At 42.6% G+C, this 17,593-nt stretch overlaps 1 protein-coding gene across 1 annotated transcript in view; it reads left to right on the plus strand.

Moving 5' to 3' along the window:
- Positions 1-17,593, plus strand: part of LOC102808866 (WD repeat-containing protein 17-like) — a 107,509-nt gene that overhangs the window by 59,563 nt on the left and 30,353 nt on the right. Inside the window, exons 7-8 of the mRNA XM_085497773.1 lie at positions 15,197-15,288; positions 16,860-16,942. Of these exons, the coding sequence (XP_085353899.1) occupies positions 15,197-15,288; positions 16,860-16,942 (175 nt within the window). The remainder of the gene's footprint in view (positions 1-15,196; positions 15,289-16,859; positions 16,943-17,593) is intronic.

Consider the following 17,593-nt stretch of genomic DNA (forward strand, 5'->3'; position numbering starts at 1 on the left):
GGATGGGAGTGAGTAATGGAGAAAAGAGGGGAGTGAGTAACGGAGAACGGAGGGACTGAGTAATGGAGATAGGATGGGAGTGAGTAATGGAGAAAGGAGGGAATGAGTAATGAAGATAGGGGAGTGAGTAATGGAGAAAGGAGGGAATGAGTAATGGAGATAGTAGGGAATGAGTAATGGAGATAGGAGGGGAATGAGTAATGGAGAGAGGAATGAGTAATGGCGATAGGAGAGGAGTGAGTAATGGAGAAAGGAGGGGAGTGAGTGATGGAGAAAGGAGAGGAGTGAGTAATGAAGAAAGGAGGGAAGTGAGTGATGGAGAAAGGAGGGAGTGAGTAATGGAGAAAGGAGGGAATGAGTAATGGAGATAGGGGGAGTGAGTAATGGAGAAAGGAGGGAATGAGTAATGGGGTAGGAGGGGAGAGGGTAATGGAGATGGGAGGGGAGTGAGTAATGGAGAGAGGGAATGAGTATTGGAGATAAGCGAGGAGTGAGTAATGGAGGAAGGAGGGAAGTGAGTGATGGAGAAAGGAGAGGATTGAGTAATGGAAATAGGAGGGGAGTGAGTAATGGAAAAATGAGGGAATGAGTAATGGAGAAAGGAGGGAATGAGTAATGGAGATAGGAGGGGAGTGAGTGATGGAGAAAGGAGAGGATTGAGTAATGGAGATAGGAGGGGAGTGAGTAATGGAGAAATGAGGGAATGAGTAATGGAGAAAGGCGGGAATGAGTAATGGAGATAGGAGGGGAGTGAGTAATGGAGAAAGAAGAGGATTGAGTAATGGAGAAAGGAGGGAGTGAGTAATGGAGAAAGGAGAGGATTAAGTAATGGAGAAAGGAGAGGATTGAGTAATGGAGATAGGAGGGGAGTGAGTAATGGAGAAAGGAGGGGGGTGAGTAATAGAGATAGGAGGGGAGTGAGTAATGGAGAAAGGAGAGGATTGAGTAATGGAGATAGGAGGGGAGTGAGTAATGGAGAGAGGGAATGAGTAATGTAGATAGGAGAGGAGTGAGTAATGGTGAAAGGAGAGGATTGAGTAATGGAGATAGGAGGGGAGTGAGTAATGGAGGAATGAGTAATGGAGAAAGGAGGGGAGTGGGTAATAGAGAAATGAGGGAATGAGTAATGGAGAAAGGAGGGGAGTGAGTAATGGATAAATGAGGGAATGAGTAATGGAGAAAGGAGGGGAGTGAGTATTGGAGAAAGGAGGGAATGAGTAATGGAGATAGGAGGGAATGAGTAATGGAGATAGGAGGGGAGTGAGTAATGGAGAGAGAGAATGAGTAATGGAGATAGGAGGGGAGTGAGTAATGGAGAAAGGAGAGGATTGAGTAATGGAGAAAGGAGAGGATTGAGTAATGGAGAAAGGAGAGGATTGAGTAATGGAGATAGGAGGGGAGTGAGTAATGGAGAAAGGAGAGGATTGAGTAATGGAGAAAGGAGAGGATTGAGTAATGGAGATAGGAGGGGAGTGAGTAATGGAGAGAGGGAATGAGTAATGGAGATAGGAGAGGAGTGAGTAATGGAGAAAGGAGAGGATTGAGTAATGGAGAAAGGAGAGGATTGAGTAATGGAGAAAGGAGAGGATTGAGTAATGGAGATAGGAGGGGAGTGAGTAATGGAGAAAGGAGAGGATTGAGTAATGGAGAAAGGAGAGGATTGAGTAATGGAGATAGGAGGGGAGTGAGTAATGGAGAGAGGGAATGAGTAATGGAGATAGGAGAGGAGTGAGTAATGGAGAAAGGAGAGGATTGAGTAATGGAGATAGGAGGGGAGTGAGTAATGGAGGAATGAGTAATGGAGAAAGGAGGGAAGTGGGTAATGGAGAAATGAGGGAATGAGTAATGGAGAAAGGAGGGGAGTGAGTAATGGAGAAATGAGGGAATGAGTAATGGAGAAAGGAGGGGAGTGAGTAATGGAGAAAGGAGGGAATGAGTAATGGAGATAGGAGGGAAGTGAGTAATGGAGAGAGAGAATGAGTAATGGAGATAGGAGAGGAGTGAGTAATGGAGAAAGGATGGGAGTGAGTAATGGAGAAATGAGGGGAGTGAGTGACGAAGAAAGGAGGGGAGTGAGTGACGGAGAAAGGAGGGGAGTGAATAATGGAGAAATGAGGGGAGTGAGTGATGGAGAAAGGAGGGGAGTGAGTAATGGAGAAATGAGGGGAGTGAGTGATGGAGAAAGGAGGGGAGTGAGTAATGGAGAAATGAGGGGAGTGGGTAATGGAGAGAGGAGGGGAGTGAGTAATGGAGAAAGGATGGGAGTGAGTAATGGAGAAATGAGGGGAGTGAGTGATGGAGAAGGGAGGGGAGTGAGTGATGGAGAAAGGAGGGGAGTGAGTAATGGAGAAATGAGGGGAGTGAGTAATGGAGAAAGGAGGGGAGTGAGTAATGGAGAAAGAAGGGAATGAGTAATGGAGAAAGGAGGGGAGTGGGTAATGGAGAGAGGAGGGAAGTGAGTAATGGAGAAAGGATGGGAGTGAGTATAAATGGAGAAATGAGGGGAGTGAGTGATGGAGAAAGGAGGGGAGTGAGTAATGGAGAAATGAGGGGAGTGAGTGATGGAGAAAGGAGGGGAGTGAGTAATGGAGAAATGAGGGGAGTGAGTGATGGAGAACGGAGGGGAGTTGAGTGAGTAATGGAGAAAGGAGGGAAGTGAGTAATGGAGAGAGGAGGGAATGAGTAATGGAGATAGGAGGGGAGTGAGTAAAAGAGAAAGGAGAGAATGAGTAATAGAGAAAGGAGGGGAGTGAGCAATAGAAAAAGGAAGGGAGTGAGTGATAGAGAAAGGAGCGCGTGAGTGATGGAGAGAAGGGGAGTGAGTGATCTTGAAAGAAGGGAAGTGAGTAATGGAGAAAGGCGGGAAGCAGTGAGTGATGGAAATATTTTCATCATTGATTTTCCCAATTTGATTGCCACCTGTTTTTTTCAAAATGGCTGACTGGCAGCCATGTTGGTTTTATTTTCGTAATTCCTGTATAATCATTTCTCAGACCTGCTTTGACTGATTTTGTTCTATATTGGTACCCAGACAATCCACAATGATATACATATCCATTTCAATTTGTTTTTCATTTTATCAAAGTAGCAGTTTTCCGAATACACTTTAACTGTTTTTTACGTAAGCAAGAAATAATAGTTTGCATGGTAACTTTCAATGAAATTGTCAATGAAGTGTTATCAGATGCAAATACATCTGAATACAGGTTATAGATGGAACTTATTTTCCGAGAAACTTTAAATTGTTTTTACTTGTGTAATATATTTCGATCAAAAAGCGTTTGTTAGGAAAATAATCTACATATAAGAAATTGATAATTTATTATCATATTCATGTGCCACTGAGAATAAAATTTATACTATATCAGCCCATATAAATAATGTAATAAATTATTAAACATCTTTCATTTTTGGATATTAGTTTGCATGTGATAGCATGAAGTAAGAGTCAAGAGTACGCAAGTCACACAGTCCTGATGAATTGCATCCCAAAGGTTTCGCTTCATGAGCATGTTTCACCTACATTTACTTAGCGTTATACATACACACTATGGTTCCTGTGTATCGTTACAATTCCACCTTCTGATTATGACAACTATTCAGACTCGCATGATTTAAATCTAATATTCTCAAAATAATTGTAAAAATCAATTCTACTTTTTTTTGTCGTGATCGCATTTGACAGTATGTTGCTCGTACGTCGACATATTTTAAACATTGAACTGTCAGTTGCATTCAGTAGGTGCATTCAGTAGGTGCATTCATTCATTTCTTCTTATAAAATGAATTGAAAAAAAAAAAAATTTGATTTGCTTAAAGAAAAGCATTTTATGCTTTATCTATTGTATACCAGTGAATGAAAGTTGAGATCTCAAACTCTCCACATATTCTGGAGTGTACCAATTAAATCATTGCAAACAACTGCTCAGTTTTTGTGGCTCAAAAGTGCTGTGATGAACAAAATAAAATTACCATAATTTTATACGCAAGCAAGGATTTATAAGATGTATAAGAGGATACACAAGTGCAATAAAGTTGTTGAGCAAATTGCGAGACAATCACAAAATCATGTGATAAACGTATATTCTAATGCAATGCAGTATGTCACTAACAAAATTGGTTCATCTCGTTGCTCGCTATTCTTGTATTTTGCGTTACTCATTCCCGTTTCTAAGCATGTTTCTTCTGTGAAGCTATTGGTTAAAATACATTTGAGTGATGCACTCATGAAATTCAATGGTCAATTTAGTCTGCAACAATGGCTGTACATCTCAAAACAACATCCATATTATGCAACTAAAAATATAACCCTATTTGCAATGTTTATCTTAGTTTTACGCAAAGATTCTAATAGATGTGAGATATACCAATATGTGTGTAATCATTTTCATTTATAAATGTGAAGAAAAATACTGAATTTTTAGCATATTTTGGTGGTAATTTACCCCAAACATATAACTGTGATATCAAACACACAATTTTCTCAGTGCCTAGAGGTAGTGTGACCTATTACAGCTTTGTTCACTGTGTTGTCAACGTCTGGAGACAGAAAACTATTATAGCTATGTTATATGTTGTCAGTGCCCGGAGGCAAAATACTCTTTAGCTTTATTCATCCACGTAAGCTGAGCGAAAATCACCTTTGTTATACCAAGTGAATATGAATGGAGTAATGCTATGCAGATGTAAACAGCACCTAGACACCCAGCTATACATATGTAAACAGCACCTAGACACCCAGCTATGCAGATGTAAACAGCACCTAGACACACAGCTATGCAGATGTAAACAGCACCTAGACACCCAGCTATACATATGTAAACAGCACCTAGACACCCAGCTATGCAGATGTAAACAGCACCTCGACACCCAGCTATGCATATGTAAACAGCACCTAGACACCCAGCTATGCAAATGTAAACATCACCTAGACACCCAGCTATGCAAATGTAAACAGCACCTAGACACCCAGCTATGCAGATGTAAACAGCACCTAGACACCCAGCTATGCAGATGTAAACAGCACCTAGACACCCAGCTATGCAGGTGTAAACAGCACCTAGACACCCAGCTATGCAGATGTAAACAGCACCTAGACACCCAGCTATGCAAATGTAAGCAGCACCTAGACACCCAGCTATACATATGTAAACAACACCTAGACACCCAGCTATGCAGATGTAAACAGCACCTAGACACCCAGCTATATATATGTAAACAACACCTAGACACCCAGCTATGCAGATGTAAGCAGCACCTAGACACCCAGCTATACATATGTAAACAACACCTAGACACCCAGCTATGCAGATGTAAACAGCACCTAGACACCCAGCTATATATATGTAAACAACACCTAGACACCCAGCTATGCAGATGTAAACAGCACCTAGACACCCAGCTATGCAGATGTAAACAGCACCTAGACACCCAGCTATGCAGATGTAAACAGCACCTAGACACCCAGCTATACATATGTAAACAACACCTAGACACCCAGCTATGCAGATGTAAACAGCACCTAGACACCCAGCTATGCAGATGTAAACAGCACCTAGACACCCAGCTATGCAGATGTAAACAGCACCTAGACACCCAGCTATACATATGTAAACAGCACCTAGACACCCAGCTATGCAGATGTAAACAGCACCTAGACACCCAGCTATATATATGTAAACAACACCTAGACACCCAGCTATGCAGATGTAAACAGCACCTAGACACCCAGCTATGCAGATGTAAACAGCACCTAGACACCCAGCTATGCAGATGTAAACAGCACCTAGACACCCAGCTATACATATGTAAACAACACCTAGACACCCAGCTATGCAGATGTAAACAGCACCTAGACACCCAGCTATGCAGATGTAAACAGCACCTGGACACCCAGCTATGCATATGTAAACAGCACCTAGATACCCAGCTATGCATATGTAAACAGCACCTAGACACCCAGCTATGCATATGTAAACATCACCTAGACACCCAGCTATGCAGATGTAAACATCACCTAGACGCCCAGCTATGCAGATGTAAACAGCACCTAGACTACCAGCTATGCAGATGTAAGCAGCACCTAGACACCCAGCTATACATATGTAAACAGCACCTAGACACCCAGCTATGCAGATGTAAACAACACCTAGACACCCAGCTATGCAGATGTAAACAGCACCTAGACACCCAGCTATGCAGATGTAAACAGCACCTAGACACCCAGCTATACATATGTAAACAGCACCTAGACACCCAGCTATGCAGATGTAAACAGCACCTAGACACCCAGCTATACATATGTAAACAGCACCTAGACACCCAGCTATGCAGATGTAAACAGCACCTAGACACCCAGCTATACATATGTAAACAGCACCTAGACACCCAGCTATGCATATGTAAACAGCACCTAGACACCCAGCTATGCAGATGTAAACAGCACCTAGACACCCAGCTATACATATGTAAACAGCACCTAGACACCCAGCTATGCAGATGTAAACACTACCTAGACAGCCCAGCTATGCAGATGTAAACAGCACCTAGACACCCAGCTATACATATGTAAACAGCACCTAGACACCCAGCTATGCAGGATTTTAAACAGCACCTAGACACCCAGCTATACATATGTAAACAGCACCTAGACACCCAGCTATGCAGATGTAAACAGCACCTCGACACCCAGCTATGCATATGTAAACAGCACCTAGACACCCAGCTATGCAAATGTAAACATCACCTAGACACCCAGCTATGCAAATGTAAACAGCACCTAGACACCCAGCTATGCAGATGTAAACAGCACCTAGACACCCAGCTATGCAGATGTAAACAGCACCTAGACACCCAGCTATGCAGGTGTAAACAGCACCTAGACACCCAGCTATGCAGATGTAAACAGCACCTAGACTACCAGCTATGCAGATGTAAGCAGCACCTAGACACCCAGCTATACATATGTAAACAACACCTAGACACCCAGCTATGCAGATGTAAACAGCACCTAGACACCCAGCTATGCAGATGTAAACAGCACCTAGACACCCAGCTATGCAGATGTAAACAGCACCTAGACACCCAGCTATACATATGTAAACAACACCTAGACACCCAGCTATGCAGATGTAAACAGCACCTAGACACCCAGCTATGCAGATGTAAACAGCACCTAGACACCCAGCTATGCATATGTAAACAGCACCTAGACACCCAGCTATGCATATGTAAACAGCACCTAGACACCCAGCTATATATATGTAAACAACACCTAGACACCCAGCTATGCAGATGTAAACAGCACCTAGACACCCAGCTATGCAGATGTAAACAGCACCTAGACACCCAGCTATGCAGATGTAAACAGTACCTAGACAGCCCAGCTATGCAGATGTAAACAGCACCTAGACACCCAGCTATACATATGTAAACAGCACCTAGACACCCAGCTATGCAGGATTTTAAACAGCACCTAGACATCCAGCTATGCATATGTAAACAGCACCTAGACACACAGCTATGCAGGATTTTAAACAGCACTTAGACATCCAGCTGTGCAGATGTTAACAGCACCTAGACACCCAGCCATGCATATGTAAACACCAACTAGATATCCAGCTATGCAGATGTTAACAGCACCTAGACACCCAGCCATGCATATGTAAACACCAACTAGATATCCAGCTATGCAGATGTAAACAGCACAGAGACAACCAGCTATACATATGTAAACAACACCTAGACACCCAGCTATGCAGATGTAAACAGCACCTAGACACCCAGCTATGCAGATGTAAACAGCACCTAGACACCCAGCTATGCAGATGTAAACAGCACCTAGACTACCAGCTATGCAGATGTAAACAGCACCTAGACACCCAGCTATGCAGATGTAAACAGCACCTAGACACCCAGCTATGCAGATGTAAACAGCACCTAGACTACCAGCTATGCAGATGTAAGCAGCACCTAGACACCCAGCTATGCAGATGTAAACAGCACCTAGACACCCAGCTATGCAGATGTAAACAGCACCTAGACACCCAGCTATGCAGATGTAAACAGCACCTAGACTACCAGCTATGCAGATGTAAGCAGCACCTAGACACCCAGCTATACATATGTAAACAACACCTAGACACCCAGCTATGCAGATGTAAACAGCACCTAGACACCCAGCTATGCAGATGTAAACAGCACCTAGACACCCAGCTATGCAGATGTAAACAGCACCTAGACACCCAGCTATACATATGTAAACAACACCTAGACACCCAGCTATGCAGATGTAAACATCACCTAGACGCCCAGCTATGCATATGTAAACAGCACCTAGACACCCAGCTATGCATATGTAAACATCACCTAGACACCCAGCTATGCAGATGTAAACATCACCTAGACGCCCAGCTATGCAGATGTAAACAGCACCTAGACTACCAGCTATGCAGATGTAAGCAGCACCTAGACACCCAGCTATACATATGTAAACAGCACCTAGACACCCAGCTATGCAGATGTAAACAACACCTAGACACCCAGCTATGCAGATGTAAACAGCACCTAGACACCCAGCTATGCAGATGTAAACAGCACCTAGACACCCAGCTATACATATGTAAACAGCACCTAGACACCCAGCTATGCAGATGTAAACAGCACCTAGACACCCAGCTATACATATGTAAACAGCACCTAGACACCCAGCTATGCAGATGTAAACAGCACCTAGACACCCAGCTATACATATGTAAACAGCACCTAGACACCCAGCTATGCATATGTAAACAGCACCTAGACACCCAGCTATGCAGATGTAAACAGCACCTAGACACCCAGCTATACATATGTAAACAGCACCTAGACACCCAGCTATGCAGATGTAAACACTACCTAGACAGCCCAGCTATGCAGATGTAAACAGCACCTAGACACCCAGCTATACATATGTAAACAGCACCTAGACACCCAGCTATGCAGGATTTTAAACAGCACCTAGACACCCAGCTATACATATGTAAACAGCACCTAGACACCCAGCTATGCAGGATTTTAAACAGCACCTAGACATCCAGCTATGCATATGTAAACAGCACCTAGACACACAGCTATGCAGGATTTTAAACAGCACTTAGACATCCAGCTGTGCAGATGTTAACAGCACCTAGACACCCAGCCATGCATATGTAAACACCAACTAGATATCCAGCTATGCAGATGTTAACAGCACCTAGACACCCAGCCATGCATATGTAAACACCAACTAGATATCCAGCTATGCAGATGTAAACAGCACAGAGACAACCAGCTATACATATGTAAACAACACCTAGACACCCAGCTATGCAGATGTAAACAGCACCTAGACACCCAGCTATGCAGATGTAAACAGCACCTAGACACCCAGCTATGCAGATGTAAACAGCACCTAGACTACCAGCTATGCAGATGTAAACAGCACCTAGACACCCAGCTATGCAGATGTAAACAGCACCTAGACACCCAGCTATGCAGATGTAAACAGCACCTAGACTACCAGCTATGCAGATGTAAGCAGCACCTAGACACCCAGCTATGCAGATGTAAACAGCACCTAGACACCCAGCTATGCAGATGTAAACAGCACCTAGACACCCAGCTATGCAGATGTAAACAGCACCTAGACTACCAGCTATGCAGATGTAAGCAGCACCTAGACACCCAGCTATACATATGTAAACAACACCTAGACACCCAGCTATGCAGATGTAAACAGCACCTAGACACCCAGCTATGCAGATGTAAACAGCACCTAGACACCCAGCTATGCAGATGTAAACAGCACCTAGACACCCAGCTATACATATGTAAACAACACCTAGACACCCAGCTATGCAGATGTAAACATCACCTAGACGCCCAGCTATGCATATGTAAACAGCACCTAGACACCCAGCTATGCATATGTAAACATCACCTAGACACCCAGCTATGCAGATGTAAACATCACCTAGACGCCCAGCTATGCAGATGTAAACAGCACCTAGACTACCAGCTATGCAGATGTAAGCAGCACCTAGACACCCAGCTATACATATGTAAACAGCACCTAGACACCCAGCTATGCAGATGTAAACAACACCTAGACACCCAGCTATGCAGATGTAAACAGCACCTAGACACCCAGCTATGCAGATGTAAACAGCACCTAGACACCCAGCTATACATATGTAAACAGCACCTAGACACCCAGCTATGCAGATGTAAACAGCACCTAGACACCCAGCTATACATATGTAAACAGCACCTAGACACCCAGCTATGCAGATGTAAACAGCACCTAGACACCCAGCTATACATATGTAAACAGCACCTAGACACCCAGCTATGCATATGTAAACAGCACCTAGACACCCAGCTATGCAGATGTAAACAGCACCTAGACACCCAGCTATACATATGTAAACAGCACCTAGACACCCAGCTATGCAGATGTAAACACTACCTAGACAGCCCAGCTATGCAGATGTAAACAGCACCTAGACACCCAGCTATACATATGTAAACAGCACCTAGACACCCAGCTATGCAGGATTTTAAACAGCACCTAGACACCCAGCTATACATATGTAAACAGCACCTAGACACCCAGCTATGCAGATGTAAACAGCACCTCGACACCCAGCTATGCATATGTAAACAGCACCTAGACACCCAGCTATGCAAATGTAAACATCACCTAGACACCCAGCTATGCAAATGTAAACAGCACCTAGACACCCAGCTATGCAGATGTAAACAGCACCTAGACACCCAGCTATGCAGATGTAAACAGCACCTAGACACCCAGCTATGCAGGTGTAAACAGCACCTAGACACCCAGCTATGCAGATGTAAACAGCACCTAGACTACCAGCTATGCAGATGTAAGCAGCACCTAGACACCCAGCTATACATATGTAAACAACACCTAGACACCCAGCTATGCAGATGTAAACAGCACCTAGACACCCAGCTATGCAGATGTAAACAGCACCTAGACACCCAGCTATGCAGATGTAAACAGCACCTAGACACCCAGCTATACATATGTAAACAACACCTAGACACCCAGCTATGCAGATGTAAACAGCACCTAGACACCCAGCTATGCAGATGTAAACAGCACCTAGACACCCAGCTATGCAGATGTAAACAGTACCTAGACAGCCCAGCTATGCAGATGTAAACAGCACCTAGACACCCAGCTATACATATGTAAACAGCACCTAGACACCCAGCTATGCAGGATTTTAAACAGCACCTAGACATCCAGCTATGCATATGTAAACAGCACCTAGACACACAGCTATGCAGGATTTTAAACAGCACTTAGACATCCAGCTGTGCAGATGTTAACAGCACCTAGACACCCAGCCATGCATATGTAAACACCAACTAGATATCCAGCTATGCAGATGTAAACAGCACCTAGACACCCAGCTATGCAGATGTAAACAGCACCTAGACACCCAGCTATGCATATGTAAACAGCACCTAGACACCCAGCTATGCATATGTAAACAGCACCTAGACACCCAGCTATATATATGTAAACAACACCTAGACACCCAGCTATGCAGATGTAAACAGCACCTAGACACCCAGCTATGCAGATGTAAACAGCACCTAGACACCCAGCTATACAGATGTAAACAGTACCTAGACAGCCCAGCTATGCAGATGTAAACAGCACCTAGACACCCAGCTATACATATGTAAACAGCACCTAGACACCCAGCTATGCAGGATTTTAAACAGCACCTAGACATCCAGCTATGCATATGTAAACAGCACCTAGACACACAGCTATGCAGGATTTTAAACAGCACTTAGACATCCAGCTGTGCAGATGTTAACAGCACCTAGACACCCAGCCATGCAGATGTAAACACCAACTAGATATCCAGCTATGCAGATGTTAACAGCACCTAGACACCCAGCTATGCAGGATTTTAAACAGCACCTAGACATCCAGCTATGCATATGTAAACAGCACCTAGACACACAGCTATGCAGGATTTTAAACAGCACTTAGACATCCAGCTGTGCAGATGTTAACAGCACCTAGACACCCAGCTATGCAGATGTAAACAGCACCTAGACACCCAGCTATACATATGTAAACAGCACCTAGACACCCGGCTATGCAGATGAAAACAGCACCTAGACACCGAGCTATGCACATGTAAACAGCACCTAGACACCCAGCTATGCAGATGTAAACAGCACCTAGACACCCAGCTATGCAGATGAAAACAGCACCAAGACACCCAGCTATGCAGATGTAAACAGCACCTAGACACCCAGCTATACATATGTAAACAGCACCTAGACACCCGGCTATGCATATGTAAACAGCACCTAGACACCCAGCTATGCAGATGTAAACAGCACCTAGACACCCAGCTATGCAGATGTAAACAGTACCTAGACAGCCCAGCTATGCAGATGTAAACAGCACCTAGACACCCAGCTATACATATGTAAACAGCACCTAGACACCCAGCTATGCAGGATTTTAAACAGCACCTAGACATCCAGCTATGCATATGTAAACAGCACCTAGACACACAGCTATGCAGGATTTTAAACAGCACTTAGACATCCAGCTGTGCAGATGTTAACAGCACCTAGACACCCAGCCATGCAGATGTAAACACCAACTAGATATCCAGCTATGCAGATGTTAACAGCACCTAGACACCCAGCTATGCAGGATTTTAAACAGCACCTAGACATCCAGCTATGCATATGTAAACAGCACCTAGACACACAGCTATGCAGGATTTTAAACAGCACTTAGACATCCAGCTGTGCAGATGTTAACAGCACCTAGACACCCAGCCATGCATATGTAAACACCAACTAGATATCCAGCTATGCAGATGTTAACAGCACCTAGACACCCAGCTATGCAGGATTTTAAACAGCACCTAGACATCCAGCTATGCATATGTAAACAGCACCTAGACACACAGCTATGCAGGATTTTAAACAGCACTTAGACATCCAGCTGTGCAGATGTTAACAGCACCTAGACACCCAGCCATGCATATGTAAACACCAACTAGATATCCAGCTATGCATATGTTAACAGCACCTAGACACCCAGCTATGCAGGATTTTAAACAGCACCTAGACATCCAGCTATGCATATGTAAACAGCACCTAGACACACAGCTATGCAGGATTTTAAACAGCACTTAGACATCCAGCTGTGCAGATGTTAACAGCACCTAGACACCCAGCTATGCAGATGTAAACAGCACCTAGACACCCAGCTATACATATGTAAACAGCACCTAGACACCCGGCTATGCAGATGAAAACAGCACCTAGACACCGAGCTATGCACATGTAAACAGCACCTAGACACCCAGCTATGCAGATGTAAACAGCACCTAGACACCCAGCTATGCAGATGAAAACAGCACCAAGACACCCAGCTATGCAGATGTAAACAGCACCTAGACACCCAGCTATACATATGTAAACAGCACCTAGACAGCCCAGCTATGCAGATGTAAACAGCACCTAGACACCCGGCTATGCATATGTAAACACCAACTAGATATCCAGCTATGCAGATGTTAACAGCACCAAGACACCCAGCTATGCAGATGTAAACAGCACCTAGACACCCAGCTATACATATGTAAACAGCACCTAGACACCCGGCTATGCAGATGAAAACAGCACCTAGACACCGAGCTATGCACATGTAAACAGCACCTAGACACCCAGCTATGCAGATGTAAACAGCACCTAGACACCCAGCTATGCAGATGAAAACAGCACCAAGACACCCAGCTATGCAGATGTAAACAGCACCTAGACACCCAGCTATGCAGATGTAAACAGCACCTAGACACCCAGCTATGCAGATGTAAACAGCACCAAGACACCCAGCTATGCAGATGAAAACAGCACCTATACTACCGGCTATGCAGATGAAAACAGCACCTAGACACCGAGCTATGCACATGTAAACAGCACCTAGACACCCAGCTATGCAGATGTAAACAGCACCTAGACACCCAACTATGCAGGATTTTAAACAGCACCTAGACACCCAGCTATGTAGATGTTAACAGCACCTAGACACCCAGACATGCATATGTAAACAATACCTAGACACCCAGCTATGCAGATGTAAACAGCACCTAGATACCCGGCTATGCAGATGTTAACAGCACATAGACACCCAGCCATGCATATGTAAACAACACCTAGACACCCAGCTATGCATATGTAAACAGCACGTAGACACCCAGGTATGCAGATGTAAACAGCACCTCGACACTCAGCTCAGCAGAATTTTAAACACACCTAGACATCCAGCTATGCAGATGAAAACAGCACCTAGACACCCAGCCATGCATATGTAAACAGCACCTAGACATCCAGCTATGTAGGTTTTAAACAGCACCTAGACACCCGGCTATGCATATGTAAACAGCACCTAGACACCCAGCTATGAAGATGTAAACAGCACCTAGACACCCAGCTATGAAGATGTAAACAGCACCTCGACACCCAGCTATGAAGATGTAAACAGCACCTAGACACCCGGCTATGCATATGTAAACAGCACCTAGACACCCGGCTATGTATATATAAACAGCACCTAGATGACTGCCAATTGCTAGTTTAAAATTCTGTATTTTATCAAAGCCAAACTGTTGCTCTGTTCATCATTTAACAGGAGGTTATCACTTGTGCATGTATACAGTTGTGGTAGAACATGGTCCGAAATTCGACCAGATTTGTTAGTACTAAGCTAGAACAGCACCTTTGATTGGAGGTTCTCGTTCAGATGATCAGGGCCTTGTCAACAGGCTTCAACCCCAATGGTTTATTGGAGTAGAACTCCGGTCAAGCTGAACTACTGCCAATGCATATGTACAGACAGCTGGGAGATCCATTTTCGCTTGAGCAAAAAATAATTTCTAGTTAATTGACTGTATACTGAAATATAAAAAATGCTGACAACAAGTGTAGCTTATTCCCTTTTTTTCTGATTTTGTGGAAATATGACACCATCTCCTGCAATTCTTGTTATAATATATGCCTGTAAGAAATGGAAGAACATAACATGCGCCAAATGATGATATTGAAGGAGGAACCATGTGAAACACGACCATGTCTCTTGATTTTTTCTTTCTTTCCTCAGCTGATTTGAATTGTATAGCGGCAGCTACATCACGACATGGTGCCTTTTTATGGGACGTCACTAAGGGAAAAATAATCAAAAGATTTACAGAGGTAAGACTAATTGACTCTCTAAGTGGACACTAGAGGACAGTATTACATTTGGGGACACCAGAGGGCGGTATTATGCATTTATCAATATGCATACATTAGATGCCATCTATTATCATGAGATTTTGGGAAATCTGCGAATAATATACTATTGACTCGGTCTCCGGGCTGTATGTACAAGTTACTCTGTACATGCGAGTTGTCATGGTAATGTACTGAAGTCATGGAGACAGCCAATCAGTGATGACACAGAATTCTATGTCATCTATGTATTTACATAGCGATTCACCAGGCCATTCTTGAGTGCGCTGGGAAGGACACTCTGAATGACTGGATTCCTGGCTAAGGGATGCGAGGCAACGGAGGAAATTAACTCCAAAATCATGACACTTACTGAGGATTTAGACAGTAGTAACCTGCCTCATATATGGGCAGATTTCATGTGAGGGACTGCAACACCGCCATCACTACTTCCCCAACCCTTGGGTTATTAACATGTTATCATGTCTTTTTGTCCATGTCTAGGTTGGGAATTTGATTTGCCAAGAAAGGAAAATGTCAAATTTCTCTATTCTTACCGTCCTTATCCTGGTAGAAAACATTGATAGGTGTCATTACTCAAAGATTTCACAAAATAGTTGCTTTCCAAATCTGCTTGTTTCCAACCAATTTTTGATCTAAAATTTGTGAGCCATTCCACTTCCAACTGGGTTTTTAATTTATAGAAAATTACTTAAAAATTGTTACAAAATTGTTTATAGAAACTAAACTATCTTTGACCAGGTTAAAGATGTTCATGAAGGTAACCGTTTGATTGAGTTAAACAAAAAATGAAAAAGTGTTGAATGTTCTTTGTGTAATTAGGTGTTTGTATGCATGCGATTTTTCCACACAAAAACAACAAATTCAAAGGAATTGTTAGCGGTTGGCTTAAATGTTGCCCAAACAGATTGTTTGCCTGTGAAAATTCAGTATTTTCCCCTGATATGTAAAAAAGGGAAAAAACCTGTTTCTCAACTTGTTTCTTTATTTAGTTACAAGATGGCTGCCCCCATATAGTAAATATCGGTAAATTTATCGTATTTATTTTATTTATCACTTGTACTCCAGCAGACTGTGCTTTGCCAATGCTCTGCCCATGCAGGTGTGTCTAAAACAATATCTTCATGAGGTTATATTTAAAAAAAAAATTATTGCAGCTGCTTTAAATAATGGATTAAATACATTTATATATACATTCACATAAAAATAGTTATCATAATGGGTTTTTATTTATTTTGATTATTCATTTTGAAGAATTTTTTTTCTCAAATATTAATCTCAATTTAAAAATGGATAGACTTGTCAGACGATAAGGATGAAAAGAAGTAAGATATATTCATTCAATTTTGATAGGAAACACTTGAGTTGATAAAACTAGTCTATAAATTTATACTTGTTATTCTATTGCTAAGCAACAGTTTTGTTATGTGTGGAAAGCCCTGTGAGTTCAGAATAACCAATTTATGTTGAGTGAATCTCAATTATGTTAATTTATGGTAATTAATGTTAATTTATGCGTCCTTTTCTTGAAGCATGGTAAGTTTAGCATCTATTCAATATCATGGAATCACAAAGACTCACGAAGAGTTGCCACGTGTGGATCTGATGGGCATTGGTAAGTCTCAAATTAAACATTTGTCAAGTATAATCTGACATTTATTTGAATTAAATAATCATAAATTGCCAGCCATTAACCTTTTCACTACCGCACTCTCTTGCCTAAATATTTCTGCACATTTTTTTATATTCTTTAATATTTCTGGAAATGAACACTAATTTTGGAGCTAACAGACCAAATTTTTGTAAATTTTCAGTTTTTACTCAAAAAATTTGGCTAATTTTTCTCAATCTTCTGATGGAAAGTGGCTATTTTGTGAATTTGTGATGAAACGAGGGAACTGGTGGTGAAAAGGTTGCTGATATTTTATTAGCTCTGCTGTCGACAAAGTCGACACAGCGGAGCTGTTCATATTACTGATTGTCTGTCGCCAGCGTCAACTTTACAATTTTAAATTCTTCTTCGAAACCGCAGGTCAGAATGTTGTCAAATTTGATATGCAAGTACCTTGGATGGTTCTTTCTCAGATTTGTTCATTTCATGTCAAAATCTCAAATTCTCTATTTTTGGTGAATATTTGTGTCATTTTTGGTAAAAAGTGTCATTTTCGACTTCTTGTAAAAAACCGCAAGTCAGATTACTTTAATATTAGATATATAGGTACTATATGTGGACCTCTCTCAGATTTGTTCATTTCATAATGATATC

Source organism: Saccoglossus kowalevskii, chromosome 4 (genome assembly GCF_978046115.1).
Source record: "Saccoglossus kowalevskii chromosome 4, keSacKowa6.1, whole genome shotgun sequence".
Lineage (NCBI taxonomy): Eukaryota > Metazoa > Hemichordata > Enteropneusta > Harrimaniidae > Saccoglossus > Saccoglossus kowalevskii.